Source organism: Delphinapterus leucas, chromosome X, assembly GCF_059928025.1.
Source record: "Delphinapterus leucas isolate spDelLeu-1000000601 "Yukka" chromosome X, BTC_Dleu_Yukka2, whole genome shotgun sequence".
In the NCBI taxonomy this organism is placed as follows: domain Eukaryota; kingdom Metazoa; phylum Chordata; class Mammalia; order Artiodactyla; family Monodontidae; genus Delphinapterus; species Delphinapterus leucas.
The window spans coordinates 73,290,885-73,313,036 of record NC_143150.1 but is presented as its reverse complement, the minus strand read 5'-3'; the positions used below and the strand labels follow the sequence as shown (position 1 = coordinate 73,313,036).

Here is a 22,152-nt window from a genome sequence, read left to right as displayed (position 1 = left end):
TGCACTCCCCTCATATATCCAATATTGTCATATCACAATTTCTGGTGTTAACCATATTTACATTATAGGGATTATAAATATTGCTCACAGCTGAGTCATGTAGAATACTGTGATTACATTTTCTTCCTTGGCCAACTTGTTTTCCTGGAGTTAATAATTGCCTCTCTTTTTTCTATTTGCTTAGCTTTCTATGATTTTTTTCTTTTTTGTTTTTTTGCTAATGCATCCCCAGTTTCTCCATCAAAGCTGTAAGATTCATGCAACACATTACATAACCCATTACTTTCACCCTTTTCTTGGAGATCTCCACCTTACTCCAGTCTGGGCTAGTTGCTGGAGGCTTGGTTTACAAGCGCTTGGATTTCAAATACTTAGCAGGCATCTCTTCTGTATACCTAATTCCATGTGAAGTCCTGAGGGAAATACACAGATAAGACACAGTCCCTGTCCTCAGGGAGCCTACCGTCTCAAGGATGTTTTAATTCATTCAGATGTCTTGCCAGAAGGCTTGAGCTCCTTCCAGGGACTTTGACCTAGGCTGTGTCTTTGATCCCACACTCCAGGCAGAAATTCCCCTCTCCATCTCCACTGAATTACCAAAAGAATACAATACAGTCTCCCAGAGAGCAAATGTGGTCTTAGGCTGCATTAACAGAAACAGAGCTTCTAGGATAGGAGGGCTGATACTTCTACTTGACTCTGTGTTGATAAACTCTGTCTGGGGATTGCATTCAGTTGCAAGGGACATAGAAAAATATTTAGGAACTTGTCTGAATAGGAACAACCAGGGTAGAACAGAGAACTGGAAACCACATCCCAAAAAAGAGCTGAAAAACTAGTTTGGCTTCTTGGAAGGGTAGTCTACACATAGCTCTCTCAATTTTTCTTCCCTCACATTCCCTTTTAAATTGGCTTCAATTTGGTTTCTGCCCCCACTGCTCCACTGAAACTGATCTCACCATGATGCGACTGCCAGCATGTCCTCCTCTGCTGACCACTCTTATTCTTTGAAACTCTCCTCCCCTGATTTATAGAATGCCACTCTCTTCTGTTTCTTCTCCAAGCTCTTAAACCACTCCCCCATCTTCATCAGATTCCCTTCTTCTACCTGCCCCTTAAATGTTAGTGTTTTCCAGGGATCCATTGTTGGTCCTTTTCTCTGTGCGTTAATTTTCCCTAGGCAATATCCTCTACTTCCTTGGCTTCCACTATTGCTTTATCAGTCAGAGTGAGCCAGGTTACGCTGTAGTAGCAAACAATTCCCAAATATCAGAGGCTTAACACGACAAACAGTTATTTCTTGCTCATAATACATGTCCAAAATAGGTCAGCATGGAGCATCTGTTCATGATAGTCACCAAGAGACCCAGGCTAGCAAAAGGTCCATTACAACGCCGCTTCCACAGTCAGCAGCAGAGGCAAATCGTACTCCAGCTCTTAAAGCTTTTCCCCAGAAGGGATCCATGTCACTTCAACTCACATTTCATTGGCCAAAGTAAGTCTTATGGCCATACCTAATGTCAAAGGGTGTGGGAAAGTATAGTCCTACTATGTTCCTGATGATTAACTCCTTAACCCTTGATGACTCCCAGACCTTTATTTCTAGTCCAGACCCTCCTTCTGAGCTCAGACCATTGTGTCCAACTGCCTCCTTGACATTTCTACCTCGCCTAGTATATACTGACCTATATTTCAAAGGCAGCATGACCAAAAACTGAATTCATCTTCTTCACCCCCAAATCTACTCCTCCTCCTGGTTTCCCTTCTTTAATGAATGAAACTACTATTCATCCTGCCACCCAAGCCAGAAACCTGGTATCCCCATCATCTCTCATTCAGATTGTTGCAATAGGCTCCTAACTGGTCTCCCTACCTCCAGTCTTGATGCCTATGCGCCATCATCCACACTTTCAGAACCTAAGTCTGAAAAGTTAGTCAGTGATAAGACTAACTTATCACTGACCTAAAAGTGATAAGCAATCTTTTAAAAAGCAGGTATTTAAAATCCACTAAAGGCTGTCCATTGCCTATAGGATGAAGCCTGGCTCCTCCTCAGCATGCAGAACATATCATAATATGGGCATGGCCTTCCTCCGTAGCCTCATCTCCCATCATGGCCCCCTTTGTACCCTCTAACTATGCTAAACTACCGACAGTGCCTGAAGCCGGCACTGTTTCACACCTCCAGGCCTTTATACCTACTTATTCCTTCGCTTTAAGTGCACTTATTCCTGCCCTATTCCACCCAGTGAACTTCTACCCATTTTTTCCAAGCCCCAACTCTAGCCTCTCCCACATGGAGGTATTTTCCTGTGCTTCAGCCCTCAAAACACCGTTGATCCTTCCTCCCTTTATGCTATCATTGCACCAAGTACATACTGCTTATCACAGTGACTTCTAATGATTGACGCACAAGGTTGTCTCTCCTGCTCCTTAAAGATAGCAATCTTGTCTTCCCTATCTCTATCATATGTAGTTCCCCAGCACAGTGCCAGGCACTTGAACATGTTCAGAAATTGATCATTGCAGGAAAAAATGAATGGGAAGACCTGACCTGATTCAGGGAAGTTTACAAATACCTACTGCAGGGCTGGCATGGGGACAGGAAGTTTATGGTCCCAGGAGAGCTAGGAGGAGCCATGAGCAATGCCACAGAGAGGCCTTATCTCAGCTCAGAAGGAGAAAGAACCTCTTTAACTGCGAGACTTGTCTGAAGATATGGGCTGCCCTAGGAGAGAGCGTGCGCCCTGTGACAAGAGGTGTGCAGTCAGTAGCTGGATAGCTTGTGGCAGTGACGTTGGAGTGGAAATTCCAGCAGCAGATAGGGAGGTGGAGTTGTGATTCTCACAGTCCTTCCTATTCTCGAGTGGTCATGAACCTGCCTCCTCTGCTCACCTGATTGATATGGGTCATCTAGGCTCCTTCAGAGAACTGCTCCTGCACTAGGGACACCACTCCTCCACTAACCAGGCTGCCCCTGGCCTTGGAGCAGGTGGCCTAAGAGACTTGGAGGTGACTGGACCCTCTGGAACTGCAGTGGCTCTGGGTTCTTACCCACCTCTCAAGCCATCTCCCCCGCCTTTCCTCCAGGCCAGGCCAGGCCACTCTGACTCATGACTGCCCATTCTCAGCAGCAGGAAAGCTGTTGCTTATTTTTACAGCCACTTAAAGTAAAGCCATGTCATCCACCTGCATTTGCCCTGTAATGCCTCTCATCTCAGTCTGACTCTGCCAATCCCAAGGAACTACTCCCAGAGATATGTCCAAGATCTCCCTCCCCTGGGTTGGAGAGATTGACCTTGACCTTACCCTGTTCTGACCCAACTTTCTGAAAGCCCAGAATCAGGAATAGGGGCGTGTGGCTCTTTTCAGACCTGCCCAAGGAGGTCCTTCACACAATGCTATGTGTATTGATGGATGCAGCACGGAGAGACATGGGATTAGTCACCCGAGTACCTCCCTTCTAATCCTGGCTTTATAGTTGATTTCTTGCATGTTTCTGACTTGGCTGAACCAAATCCCTTTTCTGAGCCTCAGTTTCCACCTAGGTGAATTCCAGGGGCAGGGTGGTTATTTATGTGCTGTGGACAGTGGGTTTCATTCCCAAGCCCAGCCCAGATTGCCACTCTGCCTCCACGGTCTCTGCAGCTGCAGCTCCTGGCCAAGTGTCCCAGGAGTGCATTAGGAAAGCAAAGAGCGATGAAGAGGTCTGTAGGGAGGATTTGGATGGGGAAATAGGCCCTAGGGAGGGAAGCAAGCTGGCATCCAAGAAGGAAACTGCCGACTTCCTGGTTGGCAGGAACTGAAGCTCTCCTCTCTGGAGGGTTTTCCCGCCCCCTAACCGAGGAGCCCAGGATGGCCTCCTCTTCCTAAACCCTCTGGCCCTGAGTCTTGGCTGTGGGCTGTGTTTGTAGGTACGCACTTGTATGCATTCCCGTAGCACCCTGGGGGCCAGGAGAAGTCACATGCTTCTTCCCAGAGGAGCGTAGGGATGAGAATGCCCGCCAGGGCTGCAAGCCAGGGAGCAGGAAGGTAAGGCTCTCCAGGTCCTCCCACTCCTCCCTAAACTAGCAGCTGCAGAGCCCAGGATGGGTGGGGATCCCCCTCGTCTTACCTGCTCCCGTTTCAAGAGTGGTTTAAGGGACTTCCCTAGTGGTCCAGTGGGTAAGACTCCCTGCTCCCAGTGCAGGAGGCCCGGGTTCGATCCCTGGTCGGGGAACTAGATCCCGCAGGCATGCTGCAACTAAGAAGCCCACATACCGCAACTAAAGATCCCGCGTGCCGCAACTGAGACCTGATGCAGCCAAAATCAATCAGTAATTTTTTTTTTTTTTTTTTTTTTTTTTGCGGTACGCGGGCCTCTCACTGCTGTGGCCTCTCCCGTTGCGGAGCACAGGCTCCGGACGCGCAGGCTCAGCGGCCATGGCTCACGGGCCCAGCCGCTCCGCGGCATGTGGGATCTTCCCGGACCGGGGCACGAACCCGTGTCCCCTGCATCGGCAGGCGGACTCTCAACCACTGCGCCACCAGGGAAGCCCCAGTAAATATTTTTTTTTAAAAAGACATTATACAAAAACAAAAAAAAGGAGTGGTTTAACAGCCCAGCCGGGAGGAGGGGTGGGATAGCCTTCTCAGCTTCCTTTTTGGGTTAATTGGTGTTCCCTCTAGTTACTCCCTGCTTCCTTCCCCTCCCAGTTCCCATAGCAACTTGGCTGTAGCAGCCAGAACTTGATTGAGCCCAGCGGTGGCCTGCTGGAGGTGGGGAAGGGGATTCTGTCGGGAAAGGAGGGCACTGTCAGGTCAAGGCTTTTCACCCCACCCATCTGCTGCTACCTTGAGGGTCCGGGATGGTTAAGCTCAGAGGACAGGGCATGATGAAGAAGGCTTTCCTGCCAGGGCTGGAGTTTGAAGAGCCTGAAAGCCAAGAGCAGGCCTGGTTCTCCTCAGCTCTCCTCCCCTCCCCACGCTACTGTGTCCTGCCCCCTGAGTTTGGAATGCAGTCACTGGTAGGATGGTCCAGTAGGAAGAACCCTGGAGTTAGAGTCGAGAAACTGGGTTTCAAGTTCCTCCCTCTGCCACTACTTTATGTGACTGTAGAGAAGTCCTTCCCCCCCCCCACCCCGCCTTTTCTGGGCTTCAGTTTCCTCAGCTATAAAATGAAGCAGGGCTAAGTTCTCTGCATATTAAAATTAACTGAGGTGTTTTGAAAAACTCTAGATGTGTGGGCCCCACCCACAAGGATTCTGACTGACTTGGTCTGGAGTGCAGTGTGGGCCAAGCAGAAGCATTTTTAAAAGATTCTCTGAAAACCATAATTCAAAAAGAGTCATGGACCAAAATGTTCATTGCAGCTCTATTTACAATAGCCAGGATATGGAAGCAACCTAAGTGTCCATCATCGGATGAATGGATAAAGAAGATGTGGCACATATGTACAGTGGAATATTACTCAGCCATAAAAAGAAACGAAATTGAGCTATTTGTAGTGAGGTGGATGGACCCAGAGTCTGTCATACAGAGTGAAGTAAGTCAGAAAGAGAAAGACAAATACCGTATGCTAACACATATGTATGGAATTTAAGAAAAAAAATGTCATGAAGAACCTAGGGGTAAGACAAGAATAAAGACACAGACCTACTAGAGAATGGACTTGAGGATATGGGGAGGGGGAAGGGTAAGCTGGGATGAACTGAGAGAGTGGCATGGACATATATACACTACCAAATGTAAAATAGATAGCTAGTGGGAAGCAGCCACATAGCACAGGGAGATCAACTCGGTGCTTTGTGACCACCTAGGGGGGTGGGATAGGGAGGGTGGGAGGGAGGGAGACGCAAGAGGGCAGAGATAGGGGAACATATGTATATGTATAACTGATTCACTTTGTTATAAAGCAGAAACTAACACACCATTGTAAAGCAATTATACTTCAATAAAGATGTTAAAAAAAACTAGTTAAAAATAAAATAGCAAGATACCTGGGGAAAAAAAAAAAAAGACTCTCTGAGTGATTCTAATATGCAGCCAGAATTGAGGAACTAGAGCAAAAGACCTCCGAGGGTCTCCCAACTGACTGTTGTCTGGTTCTGAGACATTTCTTCCTTTGCCCTGCATGCCCCGCCTCCAGCAAGCCCCACAGCTCTCCGAACGCAGCTCTCCTGGCTCTTCCCCATCCTTGTGGATGAGTGCCCACGTCCCCTGCAACTGCCCAAGCAACCCGGTCCCCTCTGGCTCAGTCCTAACACTGATGAGATGGGGCAAGTGACTTAGGCCTGCCTAGGGAAGAGGGCTACGGAGACTAAGGCAGGCTTGCTGTCCAGGTGGTAGCCCTGAGAGCCAGACTTTTCATCTGAGAAGGACCCCAGCCCCTTTTTAAAGCACATGGGCCAGCAATGACCTCAGCTGGCCATGTGTGGGGCTAAGGAACTGGATTACCTCTCAGCCCCGTGTCACTCTACTTCCTCCATTCCTCTCACTAGTTCCTTGCCTTTTCCTGTCTTGCCACCCACAGGCCTGGTGTCCTCCTCAGGCAACCTGCTCGCCATGGTGACTCTGGGGCCTGGGGCTTGAGGGAGGGTCGTCTAGCTAAGGAGAAAGGCCTCCCTCCCACTGTCAGGCCACCCCTCTCCCAGCCCTGCCTCCCTCAGCTCCCTCTCTCTCTCCCAGAGCAGAGGCGGGGAGTGCCCGGCCACCAGCGCCTGCTATTAGGCTAATTGCAGTTGCCTGGGAGGAGGAGAGCTGGCCCTCCACTGGAGCCTCACCTGGGAGCAGGAATATTAAACCGAAAGAGCCCAGGGAGAATCGCGCAGGGGCCTCTGAACCCCAGCAGTGGAGGACTGGGCTGTTCCACACAATTCAGGGTGAGGGTGGAGGTGGACTCTGGGTCCAGGCTGCAGAGGTTGGGGCAGAGGCTGTGGACAGAGCTGCCTCTTGGCACCCTGGGACCCACAAGATGGAGGGCGGGGGGAGTCTCCAAGGTACTGGGGCCCTTAGCGTTAGGGATGTCCTTTTGTTTCCTGTCTTACTTTTCTTTCTGTCTCCCCCATCTCCTTCTGCTGTCTTATCCCTCTTTCTTATCTTGGCCTTCCTCTGTTCCCATCTTCTTTACCCCCCTTTACTCCCCTGCTGGCTCTTGAACCCTCCTCTTTCTTCCTCCGTCTTCCTTACCCCTCCTCTTCACAGCCCATCTTCCACGTCTCCTGTCCCCCACCCTGTTATCCCCTACTCTTTCTTACCCTTCATCTTCTCTCACCCTCACTGTACCTCTTTACCTCCCTTACACCCTCCATCTCTTATTCCCCTGCTTCCTCCCCAGTGCTGTTTTTTCCTACCCCCGCTATAACCACCATTTCTTACCTTCCAACTCCCTACTCTTTCTTACCCTCTCTTTCTTCCTCCCCTCCTCCCTTGTGCCCCTGGACTCCACTGCCACTCTATCCAACCCCTGAGCCCCTCTCCTACCCCTCTAGCTCCCTCTTCCCCTGCCTCTTACCTTTACTTGTTCCTTTCCACCTCCTTCCACTCCCTTCTCACTCCATTGCACATACCTTTTATCCCAATAATTTCACTCTTGAGTTTATATAAATAAAATGTAACACAAGTGTTCAAGAGAGGTGTGTACAGACCTGCTCAGCAAAGCATTGTTCGTGATAGTGGGAACCTGGAAATAACTTAAATGTCCATCCATCCACGGGAGATTGGTATCCTTTGCACTTCATTCATATGAAACCGTTCTCCATTCTTTTAGCACACCATGCATGTGCTCACATCTGTACCTTTGCTTAAGCTGTTGCCTCAGTCCAGAATGCCCTTTTGTCTCATCTCTGCCCATGCCATCTAAAATCCTACCTTGAGTCCCAACTCAACTCTTTTTTTAAAAATATTTATTTATTTATTTTTGGCTGTCTCGGGTCTTAGTTGTGGCACGCGGGATCTTTCGTTGTGGTGTGCGGGCTCTTCGTTGCAGCATGCAGGCTTCTCTCTAGTTGTGGCGCGTGGGCTCCAGAGCACGTGGGCTTGGTAGTTGTGGCCCTCAGGCTTAGTTGCCCCACAGCGTGTGGGATCTTAGTTCCCCGACCAGGAATCGAACCTACGCCCCCTGCATTGGAAGGTGGATTCCTAACCGCTGGACCACCAGGGAACTCCCCCAGCTCAACTCATACCCTCACTGAAATCTTTTCCGGCTTTTCTATTTGCTTCACTCCAGTGGCCAGTGGTTTAACTTCTCTTATAATATAGAAAATGTGCCATCGTTTCAAGTGAGATCTGTCTATCCATGAAACTGAAATTTCTTTGAGAGTAGGGACATGTCCTCATTTACTCATCTGGTTCATTCCATCAGCAAGACTTGTTTTTTTACATATATTGTGCTGAGTACTCAATATGGTCAATAAGACCGACCCACGTCTGCTTTTATGTGTCTTACGTTTTAGTGAGGTTGACAGAGAAAAACAAAACAAGGATGCAGACAAACTCACACTTGTGGTGAAGAAACATTTAAGAAAAAGAATAATGAGGGGGCATTCTCTAACTAGAGTGGTCAGGGAGACCCTCTCTGAGGAGGTGACTTTTGAACTGAGGCTTCGAAGTTGAGAAGGACCTAGCCAGGCCAAAAGTGGTGGGGGGCAGGGGGAAGAGCATATCAGGCCAAGAGAACAGTGTGTGCCAAGGCCCCAAGGTGGGAAGAAGTAGGGCATGTTCAAGGAAAAGAAAGAAAACCTCAGCGTGTGGAGCATTACGAGCCGTATGGGAGAGGTAGAAAATGAGGTTGGAGAGACAGACAGGGGCCAAGTTATGCAGGGGTTTGAAGTCTGTGGTCGAAAGTTTGGGTTTTATTCTAAATGCATTGAAGGGTTTGAAGCAAGGGAGTAACATGATCGAATGTCATTTTGAGATTGCTCTTACTCCTGTGTAAACAGTGCATTGGAAAGAGCAAGAGCGGAGGTGGGGAGGCCACATAGGAGACTGTTGTCCAGGTGACAAATGACAGTGCCTGCACAGAGTCGTGAAAGTAGAGGGAGAATGGGCATGCCTTGCTGATGAACTGCGTGTGGGGATGCTGGCAAAGAGAGGCGTGATGGCTGACACCTAAGTTTCTGGATTGAATACCCAGGTGGATGGTCATGGCACTTAACCGAAGTGGTCAAGACTCAGGGGTGTGGGCAGATTTGGAGTAAAAACAAGAACTGAATTTTAAGATTTAGAGCATGTTAAATTTGAGAAGCCAGTGAGGTATCAAATCTGTGTTCCTCAGGGGGGTAACTTGCACCACAACCCACTACCACCCATCACCACGCCCCTGCCCCCACTTTGGAAAAGGCCAGTGTGGGATTACATTGCCCAAGTCCATGTTCACCGTGGAGTTATTTGTATTTGAGTGTAAATGTTTAAAGTCTGTGTAAGAAGCTCTGACCACGTTGCTCAGAGTGTGGTTGAAAGGACTCTGGCCGCAGAATGCCCTGGACCCTTGTTCCAAAGGCAGATTCCTGAGCCCACCTCAGTCCTCTTGAAGCTGAATTGGAGGGGGCCATCTGCCTTTTTAACAAGTGTCCCAGGGGATTCTGAGGCACACTGAAGTCGGAGAACCATCGCTACAAGGAGCAACTATGGGAAGGTGCCCCTGAAAATATGAAGAATGGATGTGGACAGGGCTCTGGGCACCCTGTTAAAATGCAGGTGTGACTTGTCAAGTCTGGGGCAGGGCCTGGGATTATGCACTTTTCACAAGCTCCAAGTGATGGTGATGCTGCTGGTCCAGGTCCACACTTTCAGTAGCAAGGAGTTAGATCACTGGTTCTCAATGGGAGATGATTTTGCCCCCCACCCAGGGGATATTTGGCAATGGCCAGAGACATTTCTTGGTTGTCACAATGAGGAGGGGGAGGATGCAACTGGCAACTACTGGGTAGAGGCAAGAAATGCTTCTCAATATTCTATAATGCACAGGACAGCCCCCACTACAAAGAATCATCCAGTCCAAAATGTCGGTAGTGTCGCCATTGAGGAACTCTGGTCTTGATGATAGCCAAAGAGTATAGAGCAGGGAACCTTTCTTAGCCAGGACCAAGTGCCTGGTGGAAATGGGCTAGATGAGGGGCAGGAAGTATACCCACGAAGTGAAACGGCCAAGCAAAGTTTCCAAATGAAATGTGGTGTCTGCTCCACTCCAGGGCGGACGCCAACAGGACAGAGCATGGGTTAAGTAGAGCTTGAAGGCACATGTGGTGCTTGGTAAGGCAGATTCCTGTTTTTATTAAAAATAACCCCTCACATTTGTATTGCACTATAGAATTTACAGAACATTTTCATATGCGTCATATTATTTGATCTACACAACACCCTAATGAGGTAAAGCAAAGATTATCCTCTCCATCTCTCTTCTTGAGTTTAGAAACTTAACACCGTCAGCCAAAGAAATGTTTGCTGAATTGAATGGAAGTGAAATTTACCTCAATATAGGTGACCTCAGACAAGTCAGGACATCTCGCGGGACCAGCTATAAAATGGTATGGTTGGATGGGCCTCTTCCAGCTCTGATATAGGAGTCATTTTGTGATTTTACCAATGAACAAATTCAAAGTCTTGGATGACTGCGGATTGGGGACTTGGGAGTTCTGGCTATGAAATGGGAGATTTTAGGGTAGGAGGTAGTGGTCTTGACCCAAACCCTTCTTCCCCACCCCCTGGATCCTGAGGGTGGGTTGGCGAGCACACCGTGCCCTCCCCCTATAGAGCACAGGTACACCCCTCCTCATCCCTCTCCTCTGAAGCGGAAAGGGGCTGGCGCCTGGGCTGATGCTTTTTCCTCTCCCTACAGGCTGTCTACAAGGCCTGGCTGTGCTCAGAATACTTCAGCGTGACCCAGCAGGAATGCCAGCGCTGGGTGCCCTGCAAGCAATACTGCCTGGAGGTGCAGACCCGGTGCCCCTTTATCCTCCCTGACAACGAGGAAATGGTGTACGGAGGGCTCCCTGGCTTTATCTGTACAGGTAAAGGCAGGGCCCTGGGAGGAGGGAGGAGGCCAGGGTCCCAGAGCAGGCACCAGGTCGGGGCTGTGGGGGCAGGGAGGGCAACAGGGAAGTTGGGTCAGGAGAAGGTTAGTGGCTGCAGGAGTAGGTAGTGAGGCCCCAGGTTGGGATGGGGCAAAGTGGAATAGGGGGAGAGAGCAGAGTGGCCATCTGTATCCGAAACATACCTGGCCAGGGAGTTACCCCAGAAAAACTGTCTGGGGTCCCTGGAAGATGTGTCCAGAAGGGGACGGTGCTAAGGGGCAGGGGGAAGAGTCTTGGGCAAGACTACCAGAGCAGCCCCAGCTTTGACAATCACCTCTCTCAGAAAGACATAGCCAGCAGCCCCCTTAGCACCCCACCCCGCCTTGCTTATCCATTGGCAGGGTTGCTGGATACTTCGCCAAAGCGGCCGGAAACCAAGTGCTGTGACGTGCAGTGGGTCTCCTGTGAGTCGGAGAAGAAGAAGTTCAAGGAGTCTGAAGCCCCTAAAACCCACCACCAGCAATTCCACCACTCTTACTTCCACCACTACCACCAACAGTACCCCCACTACCACCCCCGCCACGACCCCCCAGGCCACCTCAGCCACAATCCCTCCCTGCTGCCGGTCTCTGGGGGCTCCCGCCTCAGTCCCAGCAGGATCCGGCTCTACGTCCTTGTTCTCATGCTCCTCCATACCATGGTGTCCTTCTCCAGCGGCCAGGGTGGCGGGGGACCGGGCCTGGAGGCACTGCCTGCCCTAGACGAGGGCCTGACTCGGGAAGAGTGACAGCAAGGAGGGAGATCAGACCTCCACCACACACCGACATCAGCTCCAGCGCCCCCCCCAGGGGGAGGGGGAGGGGGCCCCTCCCATGGGAGGTGTAGGACCAGGTGGGGGGTGGGGGAAATGGGGCAATCACACATCGCCCCCTACCAACCCCCACTCCAAAAGCAGCTCCAACAGAACCGCCAGAGGGCCCCAGGGAGCTGCAAAACTCATCCAGGAGAAAAAGGCAGGAGCAGCAGGTGCCCCCCTCCCAGGCCCCCATCTATGGGGCTTAGCCAAAAAAAAAGGGGGGTAGTGGGGGGTGGAAATGCCCACCACCACTGAGAGCCCTGACCCCAAGGAAGGAGGCTGCTCACCCAGCCTTGGCTCTTCAGGGAATGTTGGGGGGCACAGAGGGGAGAAGCTCTTTCCCCCCTCCGCATTCCTTTTGTTGCCACGATCCTTAATTCCCTCCTGCCCACACCCCTGCAGGCAACGGCAGACGACGCAGCGGCCCTCCTCCCGCTCCAGCGCACCTTATCCCACGTGGGGCCGCCACAGGGAAGGGCCCAGCTGGGACATGAGGTGTACGCAGTTGCGGCTAGGTCAGGGCCCCAGTGAAGCTGTGCCCCAGCACCCTAGGCCATGAGGTATAGGAAGGGGGTGCAGAATGAGTGGCGGGAGAGAGCGGAGATAGGGAAGAGGTGGGCAGCGTCCCCAAATCAGAAAGGGTTGCGTAAGGAGCCCTCTGGAGAAGGAGCACAGGAGCACAGGGACTGGGTTCTTGGGCCTTGAAACAGAGGGCTGAGGGCACATGGTCAGACTGCCGCTGTCTGAAGGGCCATATCTTACCGAAGGTGCACATACTCCCAAGGGCCACTCTTGCCCTGGAGATCTTGGCCTTGGGGCCAAAGACGTTTCCATTTCTGATCTCCATGGGGAGGAGGGACTTAAGCCCAAGAGGGTCAGGCCTGGCCTGGGTCCCCAGACTCCCCCATCTCGTCCTAGCCCAGGCCTCCATGACGGAAACCCTGGTGGCGTTGCCCCCAGAGCTTTCCAGAGATGAGCCTCCCCCATCCCCAGCCTGTCCCCGTCCCCAGCCTACCAAAGAGTATTCATCCCTTCTCATCCCTGACCCCATGGGTTACTATCCCAATTGTGGAGCCACTACACTGCTCCTCACCCTGTAGCAGGTCCCCTAATCCAGCCACCCCTGCCCCTAGCTGGAGAAAGTCCAGAAACTGGCAAGAGGACCTGCTAAATAAAGACGATGTGCTGTGGTCCCTTGGTTGAGAGACTTGAAGTGTTTAGTCAGGCTAGAGAGCTGCAGGCTAGAGAAGAGGCCTGGAGAGCCCCTTGGGGGCCATTAGCCTTGTGCTGATCTCCTAGGGGTGGGAGGCCACATGGCCTGGGACATCTACAAGCCAATAGGAGCAGACGAGAAAGGAAGCCACAACTGTGTTCCTGGGACAGGCCAAGCGGCTTTCAGTGCCAGAAGGGCCTGTGTCCTGGGATGCAATGCCAGTGAGTTAAGGGGAGGGGTGGGCCTGGGGCTGCATTAGGGGAAACCAAAAGGGGGAGGGGGAGGGAACAGCTGGAATCAGCTGGCTGGGGGATAAATGGGAAACCTCACTAGTAGAGAGGGAATCATTCAAGGGCCTCAGCTGGGTCCCCAAATAGGCTTTGTGAGACCAGGGAGTCCTTCCCTGCCAGTTTTCTCATTTCTCACAGCGTGTTCCCCTCCCCCTGCCCAGCCCTGTGCCCTGCCCACACACTCCATGTTTGGCCTTCAGCATTTCAGGCCTAGCCACATACCCCATCCCTAGAGTGCTCTTTTCAGCTGGGGAGGGGAAGAGGTGCTGGCTCCTTTCCAGAGATGCTTCTGTAGATGTGAGAGACTCTACGCACTGCCTTGTAACTCCTGCATCCTCAGGAGGGGAAAAGGGACCGGGAAGTAAAGGGGGACCTTAGGACCCCAGGGAATAGACCCTTGGAGACTCCCATCCCCTCTTCCCCCTCACCAAGTGCCCAGGAGACCCCTGGCTCAGACCAGCCCAGGGCCTTGCCCAGTGGCAGGGGAAAGGGGCACCTCACTCCACCTCGAAGTCATTTGACTGTCCCCATCCACCCCACTGCCCAGATCTTCCACCACCCCTCCAGCTGCCCCTGCCGTTCGTCACAGGCAGCAGAGCTGGGCAGCTTTCTTACGCCATTTTCTACACTGTGCTTCATGAGTAGGACTTTCTTGCACTAGTTCCTATGACTGAGTCTCCAAGCTGGATTCCTAGTAGTCCCTGTCCCTTCCTCCCTCACCTGGCTATGGTTCAGTTGTCGCCCTTCCCCTGCCTCTGTGTTTCGGTGAGAGTCTCTGTATGTGTACCGCTTTCTGTTTTGTTGCATTGTGGGGCAGAAGCCTCTCTGCTCTTGTTTAACCCCATAAAGAAATAAATGGTAAGACTTGATAACCTTCCCTTCATGGTTTTGTTCTGTGGTGTCAAAAATTGCCCAAGGAAAAAGTCTATGGCTTGGGGAGGAGGCGGGACCAGAGGATGCTGAGCCTCTGTGCCACCGCTTGTTGGCTCAAGTCTCAGGGAAAAAAAGGGGAAACTCTGTAGTCGGCCACCCTAAAGAAGGAAGTCCAAACTCAACCCCCTGCAGGGATCAGGCAGGTAAGTGTGAGTGAAGGAAGTGGGCTGGGCTGGGCTGAAGTATGGGCGCCAAGGCTGGAAGTGGTGACAAGTGCAGGGTGTGGGTGTCTACAGGGGCAGCTCAAGCCCAGGGCTGACTTGTGGGAATGTGGGCCCAGCGTTGCCAGGTCTTCTCATTCTTCAAGGGACATCAGGACTCGAGAATTTTACGTGAAGCCTCTAATTTCAAAATGTTGGCTCAAGTCTAAAAAAATCCCATATACCTCTGTGTGGGCTAAATTTGTCTGCAGGCCCCACATGGCCTGGGGATTAGCAGTTTTTCACCTTCGTCACGGCCTTTGCTTCCAGTCTCCCAGTCTCATCTCTTGCACTCTGCCTCACCAGGCCCATCTTCCTATCCCAGGCAGGAAGGCGCTTGGGGAGCGCAGGAGAGGTGACAGACAGAGCCCTCCACCACTGCCACCTTCTCCCATACCCAGGAGAGGGGAGAGCATGAGTTAGTTGGGAGGGAATCTGGTGTCCTCACTGAGCTGCTGAACTCCTTCACGGAGAAAACCCAAGTCCCTCAACTCCCCAGAAAGCAGCAGAGCACGGAGTTTAGGGCGTGGTCTCTGGAGCCCGAGTGTATGAGTTCACGACTTGGCGTGAGTTCCTTGACTTTCTTGAGCCTTAGTGTCCTCATCTAGCAAGAGGGTTATTGTGAGACTTAGATGATGGACATAAAGCGCTTCGCACAACAGCTGGCATGAAGGAGCCGCTCAACTATTGATCATTATTATTGTCACCGGTCACCCGGTCTTTCTTCTCTTTCCTTGACCTCCACCTAAAACAGTCACCAAGTTCCGTCGATTCTCCCTGTGTAACATGCGTCAACTCCTTCCCCTCCTTTCCACCCGCTCCCTCTCAGCCGCTTCAGACCCTCAGCAGCTTTTGCCTGGACTACTACAATACCCCCCAACTAATCTCTTCTTCAATTACTCCAATTTCGATCCATCTTCCCCAGCACCGCACACTTCGGCACTTAGGAGGCACGCCATAAATATTTTGTGAAAGAACTGCTGCTGTAAAGCACACATCTAATCTTCCCAAAGAGAACATATTACACCCGTGAGCAAAAACATCAGATGGTTCCACATTGCCTGTAGAATCAAGTGTAAACTTCCCAGCATGACTTTCAAGGCTCTTCGGATTCCGATCCCATCCTACCAGTCTGAGGCTGTCACACGCTCCCATCCCACCTTTCACTGAATGAGCTCTGCACCTTCTCACCTCCTGCCCTTGGCTCACATGGTTTCTTTTCCCCGGGATGTCCTCTCTCCATCTCTGCCCATCACTGCCTTTCAAAGTCCAGCTCAAATGCCACCTCTGCTGTGAAGACTTGCACATTCCCCCTCTCCCAAGCCGAACACCCTCTTGTCCTCTTCAGTACTTCTGTAACACCTTGTACCTTAATCATGGTACTTACCACATCCTGCCTGTATTCGGCTTATTCACTCATTCAAAACATACCTATCGAGCAATTACTATAAGTCAAGCACTATGCTGGGTGCTGGGAATAGCAGTAAAATACAGACACGTTATAGATCCACAAGATAACATGATGTCATGTGTTCAGCAACCATCATATGCTTACTATATAATGTTCAAGTTTTTGTCTCACCACATGTCCATGAGGGAGCCAGGCTCTCTTGGCCTTGAGCGTAGGAAAGAGAGGCAAGGGACTGGAGGAGGCTATATACCCACAGTGCTAAGGGAGTAAAGGGCACAATGGCTGTGCCAAGGAAGTGACCCTACCAGCCACACGTTGCCCTTTGACTCCTGGATTTTGCCCTGCAGCTGCTCCTCTGAGCGACCCCTTCACGCGCTGGGCCTAGGCCCTGGTGCTCTCCCTTCAGGGCAGTCCAGCTGCAGGCAGCCTCAGTCTCTTCCAGCCTCAGCATGTGCAGGAGGGGCGGCGGCAGTGACTCACACCCCTGGCCATGCAACAGAATCACCTGGAGAGTTTCCGCTCTGGTCCCACCAGCAGAGATTTGGATCGAATTAGCACGGGTTGGGATCCCAGCTTCAGTATTGTTTAACAAACTCCACAGGAGATTCTAACGTGCAGCCGGGCTTGCCAATCACGGGATGAAGCGATGGCTGGGGCTGTGTGAAGCCCTTGTTATCCTCAGATAAGTGGTGCTAGAGAAGGGCCACTTAACAATGAGTCCGTTTGAAGTGGGGACCAACATTTCACAATAGAGTGGGGGAAAAGGAGGAAAGGGTTTGACTGGGACTTTATCTTGGAAAATAAAATTGGAAAGGTGAAAACATTTTTGTTTAAATTTAAAATGTGTGAATAATGGCAAATATGCACTAATTCTTAGAATGAACAAAGAATGAATCAAGCACTGGGGGATAACGAGTTTCCTGACTGACGTGCATGACAACACAATATTGACTTTTGCCACGCAATCATAAACAGAGTTTTGTTTTATTTTTCCAAAATTAGAGAGCTTCTTCAATTATCCCAAGGACCTCGTGTAATCCTTTGAGAGTTGAATCATTCTCTTTGAAGCCTTGATCCTGTCATTACCCAAGTCAATTTTCTCCCCTGCTGGTGGTAACTGGTCTCTCCCTGCCAAATTCCATTTATGAATGACTCCACATTACAAGTTAGAGATGGTCTTCTACGTCACTTTCATTGACTTCATGAAACCCTATATCTTTTTCAAGACCTTCAGTTTCACTCTGAAATATATTTGCATTGTGTAATACTAGCAATTAACAAGAGGCTGAAAAAGACCTTAGCATAATGGGTTTGGATAAACTGTATTAGGCTGTGAAATGGGGGGTGGGGAGGGACTTACATGTAGGACTCAAAATAGTGAATTATTTGGTGCTGTGACGACTTTGCCTTTCATAAAGTCCCGTTTCCTTTTCGGGTTAGTGTACTTATCTCTAACATAAAAGGATAGGGTTAGATGTCGTTATAAAAATTAAATAAATTAACTTAAACGAAGTAGTATATGTGATAGCGTTGAGCACAGTTCTTAACACAGAGGAGGAATTCATAATCCTTGCTTTTCCTTCCCTCCAAAAACATTCTTAGATGTTTTGGACACATGAACAGAAATTGCTCCAAAATACCTCTAGAGTCTGACAATTTCTCCCACCTCCATTGTCACCACGTAGACCACGCCACCATCAGCTCTCTCCTGGACCACTGCAATGGCACTCTAACTGGTCTCCCTGCTTCCAATTTTGCATACACACACACACACACACACACACACACACACACACACACACATAGTCCACCCACAGTGATCTTTCAAAAATGCAAATCAGATCATGTCTCTCCCCTGCCAAAACCCTCCAATAGTTTCTCAGCTTAATCGGAATAAAATCCAAACCCCTTACCATGGCCCACAGGGCCCTACATGACCTGTCACTTGCCTACCTCCAATCGCCCAGTACACTCCCTTTAGTTTCCTTCAGCCACCCGGCCTTATTTCTTTTCCTCTGATACACTCAGCTGACCCCTGTCTCAAGACCTTTGTACCTGCCCTTCCTCAGCCTGAAATGTTCTTCCCCTAGATTTTTGCAAGACTGACTCCTTCTTATTATCAGATGTCAGCTTACATGCCACTTTCTCCGAAAGTCCTTTCCTGACTATTCTGGGTATGGTAGTGCCCTTCTTGCCTGCAGATGCTCTATCATACCACTTGTTTCTATATGATCTAGTGCTGGTAACTATTTGAAATGATCTTGTTTACACATCGTTTTTCTTGTTCATTGCCTATCTCTTCACTTGAATGTAAGCTCTGAGTAGACAAGCGCTTTCTGTCTGCTCCCTGTTTCCCCAGTGCCTTTGTAAAGTTTCACTAAGTGAATGGATGCGGATGCGGATCAGTGGTTCACTTGGGCAGGCGTGAGTGGTGGTCGGATGCGTGGCAAAAGGTGAAGCCTGAAAGACAGCCTGAGGTCAAAACATGGAAGGTCTTGAAGGTCAAGGTGGGAAATTTGAGCTTTACAGCGAGGCCCGTGGGAAGCCATGGAAGATGGTTGAGCTTAACAGGAGTATTATCAGCTGACCCGGAGGAAGAGTCATCTAGTGCCACGTGCCGTATGGGTTGGTGGGCGAAGCGAACGTAGGGTCTGGTTTAAGAGTCCATCAACCACTATGTGCCCCACCGTCGCACTCGCTACCCTCTAAGCCTTCCTCCGCGTACCTGGTCCACTCAACTCCCTCACTCTTCTGGGACCACGCAAGAGCCCTGACTGCCGTTCCCCGCCACCGGCCGCTGGGTGGCGCTGTGGCTCCTCCTACCCGGGCAGGAGGCGCCAGGGAGGCGGAGGCGCAACAGCCGAGCCGGGCCTTGGCGCGGGGGTCCGCCGGCGCCTGCCCCGTGGGCTCTTCCTAGTCCGCCTCGTTCTCCCTCCTCCGCGCTGCCCCGCGTCCCGGCCCTTCCCGTCCCCGCCCCCACCCCAGCCAGTGGGACCCGCTTTCCTCCCCCTGTGGCTCTCCTTGGCTTTCCGACCCGCCAGGCCAAAGTGAGGTCGGGCGGAGCGCAGGGACGGGTGGGGCCCAGGGGCGCCCTCCCTTTTCAGCCCATTCAGGCCTCAGGCCTCCCTGGACCCCAGGGACGAGAGAGAGCTCCCGCGGCCGCCGCCCTGAGCCGCTCGGCCACCCGGTGCAGCCAGGCCCGAACTAAAGGGATGTCAGGGATTCAGGGATAGCCTTTTGGTGAGAAGGGGCCCCAGCCATGAAGGGGCCAATTCCCCTTTTGTGTTAACAGCTCTGCTTTTCCTCTCGGCCCCTGGAGCAAACAAGAAGCCAGTCGTCTGGGACTCCTCCTTTGGTCGCTTCTACTCCACTGCTGTTAGCCCAGGTATCCGATATCTCTATGCATATTCTATATCCTAAACTGATCCCTCCATCCTCACTGCTGTTGCCTGCCCAGTTCCTCATTACCTCCCAACAGGCCTCCCTGCCTCCAGCCTCCTGCCCTTGCAGCCCAGACTTCCTTGCACAGGACCAGGAGCCTCCTGGACCACCGGCCTGACCTCTTGCCCCTGTAATGGCTCCCATTGTTTGGAAAAATGGGAAGCTGGCATTCAAGACCCTCCACTGACCTCACTATTTTGGCCTCTGCTCAACTTACATCTAGAGTAAAAGGCCTACCGCCGGTCGGCTGCCCTGAGTAGAAGAGGAGCTGGAAGGGGAAGTGAACACAGCGGGAGGCTCTGTGGGACTCTGTACAGGGCTCCATAGGCATCTGTTTGAACAGTGTTAACTCATGATCACACTGTCACAGCCGGAGATACGCAGAGAACACAGCACCTGCCTCCCCTAGAGCATGGGAGCATATCCATGTTTATTCCTTTGCCCCCTCCCTTTGTCTCCTCTGTCCCCTGGATCCGTTTTGCTCTCCTGCCATCTCCCTGTCCCCTTTCCCATCCACGTTGCCCACGCCTTTATGCCCCTCCTGCTGGTCTGTGAGGCTTTTACTCATCAAAGGCACACCATCCTTTCACAAAGTGATTGATGACATGCATGACCAGGTTTCTCTGTGATGCTGAGTCTCACTTTCAGCAGTTTTTTCTTGAGCAACAATGTTCACAGATGCTAAGACTATAGGTAGCTAGACTCCTATATTGAATTTAGCCTTGTTGAACCCAGCACATAAACATGGAAATTAACGTGGAAAAGCATACAAGTGAACAGGAAAATTGGCAAAGGCAGATGTATTGGCGAATAAAGCACTGATGGTTAATTTCAGGCTGCCTTGCACCCTTGAAATCCGTGCCCAGAGTTAGATATGGCTCATTCATGGTCTTAGGAGTGGCCTGATAGAAGAAAGAACTCGGGATCAAAAACATAACCCTGAGAAGGGTGGGATAAGAGGAGACAGCTCATCTTCCCTGACTCCATCTCAGGGTAGCTTCCCCGGGGAAATGACAGCTTCCTGTCCCCCAAACAAGCTCTACTGCTAAGAATATCCTCTTCCATTTGCTATGCACATGTACACACAGTGTCTGGTGCTCCTCACCATAACCCTGTGCAATAGGGACTATCAGTTTGAGTTTACAGATGAAGAAACTGAGGCTCAGAGAGGCTAAAAGCCCCACCTTCGTCCCCACCACCAAAAAAACCAGAGAAAGAAAACCATAAATAAAACGCAGAGCAAAAGGCCAGGACTAGAAGCCAAGATTCCAACTCCAAGAGCAGTGCCAGCACCCTTTCACCCACAGTTTGGTGACCTGTTTAGGACCCAGAGGTAAGCCAACTGGCCCAGGCCCTGTACCATCGCTCTGTTCTCGAGAGCAGTTGAAAACACAGGTAGCGTTAGTGAAACAGAGGAAAGGGCTTTCACCTGGATCCTGGGCTGTGCTGACACCCTGCCTGGGTCTGAATGATGGCAGGGGAACTCAGTCAATATTGAGCTTTGCAGGATCAACAGAGCAAGAGCCAGCTTCTTGCCAGGTAGCCTCTAAAGCTGAGGTCTCCAACCGGAGGCTTCCAGAAGCATTTTGTCTGGCTTGGCAGTGTTGGTCTGGGCAGTGCTTAAATTTGACCTCAGTTTCCTCGATAAGAGGTTTAATAAGAGTGTTAAACAAAAGTTCAGTAAGAGTATAGTCATTAAGAGCATGGCCCGGGTTTGCATCCTGACTGTGCCACTTGTTCTGTGTGACTCTGGGAAGGTTACTTAAACTCTCTGTGCCTCACTTTGCTCATCTGTGAAATGGAGCTACACAATAGTCCTCTACCTCATAGAGTTACAGCGAGTATTGAGTTAGGATGTCTAAAGCACCTAGAACAGTGCCTGACATGTAGTAAGTGCTATAGACATACTTGCTGTTACTATTACTATTTTTATTGTATATAGATTAGGGAGAGTTCACATAAAATCCAGATTTCTATCTTCTTAAAAATTCAGCAGTTCTGACATTACTGGACCCCCATTGCCTGCTGGAACAGAATCTTCCCTCTTCAGATGGAGTGCACCATTGCTTAGTAAGCTACTTGGAGAAGCCGCTACCACAGTCATCCACGTCCAAGTGTAATTAAGTCAGTTTCACTCTGCTCCTTCCTGCCCAGGCCACCTGGTCTACTCTGGTCTGCTTGGCTTTACTAGACCTCTACGAAGTCCAGGTTTGGGCTGCCTCCTTGGCACCTAGAGGTGAAGCCTTCTGGGGATTTCGGCTGAAGTGAAAAAGGGTTGGCAAGAGAAATGCACCAGAAGACCAGGACTTAAACCCTCCTTCTCCGAAAGCGTTTCTCCCAGTCATCTGGGAGGGAGCAGAGCGCCTACATCTGAGTAGGGCACCCTCCTTACCAAGGCCCCCTTCCTTTACCTGACCAAAGGTCCCCAGTTTGACCCAACAGACTTCTTTCTTTTTCCTTTTTGTTTTTTAAAAGTCTGTGTGAAGCCCTGGACTGGTGTAAAGGTCCTGAGGTACGGGGAAAGCAAAGTAAAGGAGACAGAGCACCTGCCTTCTAGAGACTCACAGTATAGATTCTGAAAAAGTCTGAGTTGGAAAGAATCTGGAGAGATAACTGAGGTGATGGCTTTTGCCCAGAGTTCTGTGGAGGCCTCGGGCTTTAGAGATGAGCTTCGGGTGTTCTGCAAACATTGGATGTGTTGGTAGCTATCAGACAGCAACCAAGAGCCATAACCCTTCATTGCAAATCACTAATTTGATCAAAATCGCCCCATAATTCTGCTTGATTTACTTTCTAATAAGGCAAATGAGATAAATT

The 22,152-nt window shown here is 50.7% G+C and overlaps 1 protein-coding gene across 1 annotated transcript in view; it reads left to right on the top strand.

Moving 5' to 3' along the window:
• NALF2 (NALCN channel auxiliary factor 2) overlaps positions 1 to 14,222 on the top strand; it is a 28,894-nt gene extending 14,672 nt beyond the window's left edge. Inside the window, exons 2-3 of the mRNA XM_022561038.3 lie at positions 10,817 to 10,988; positions 11,393 to 14,222. Coding sequence (XP_022416746.1) covers positions 10,817 to 10,988; positions 11,393 to 11,778 — 558 coding nt within the window. The 3' untranslated portion in view covers positions 11,779 to 14,222. The remainder of the gene's footprint in view (positions 1 to 10,816; positions 10,989 to 11,392) is intronic.
• The last annotated feature ends 7,930 nt before the right edge of the window (positions 14,223 to 22,152 follow it).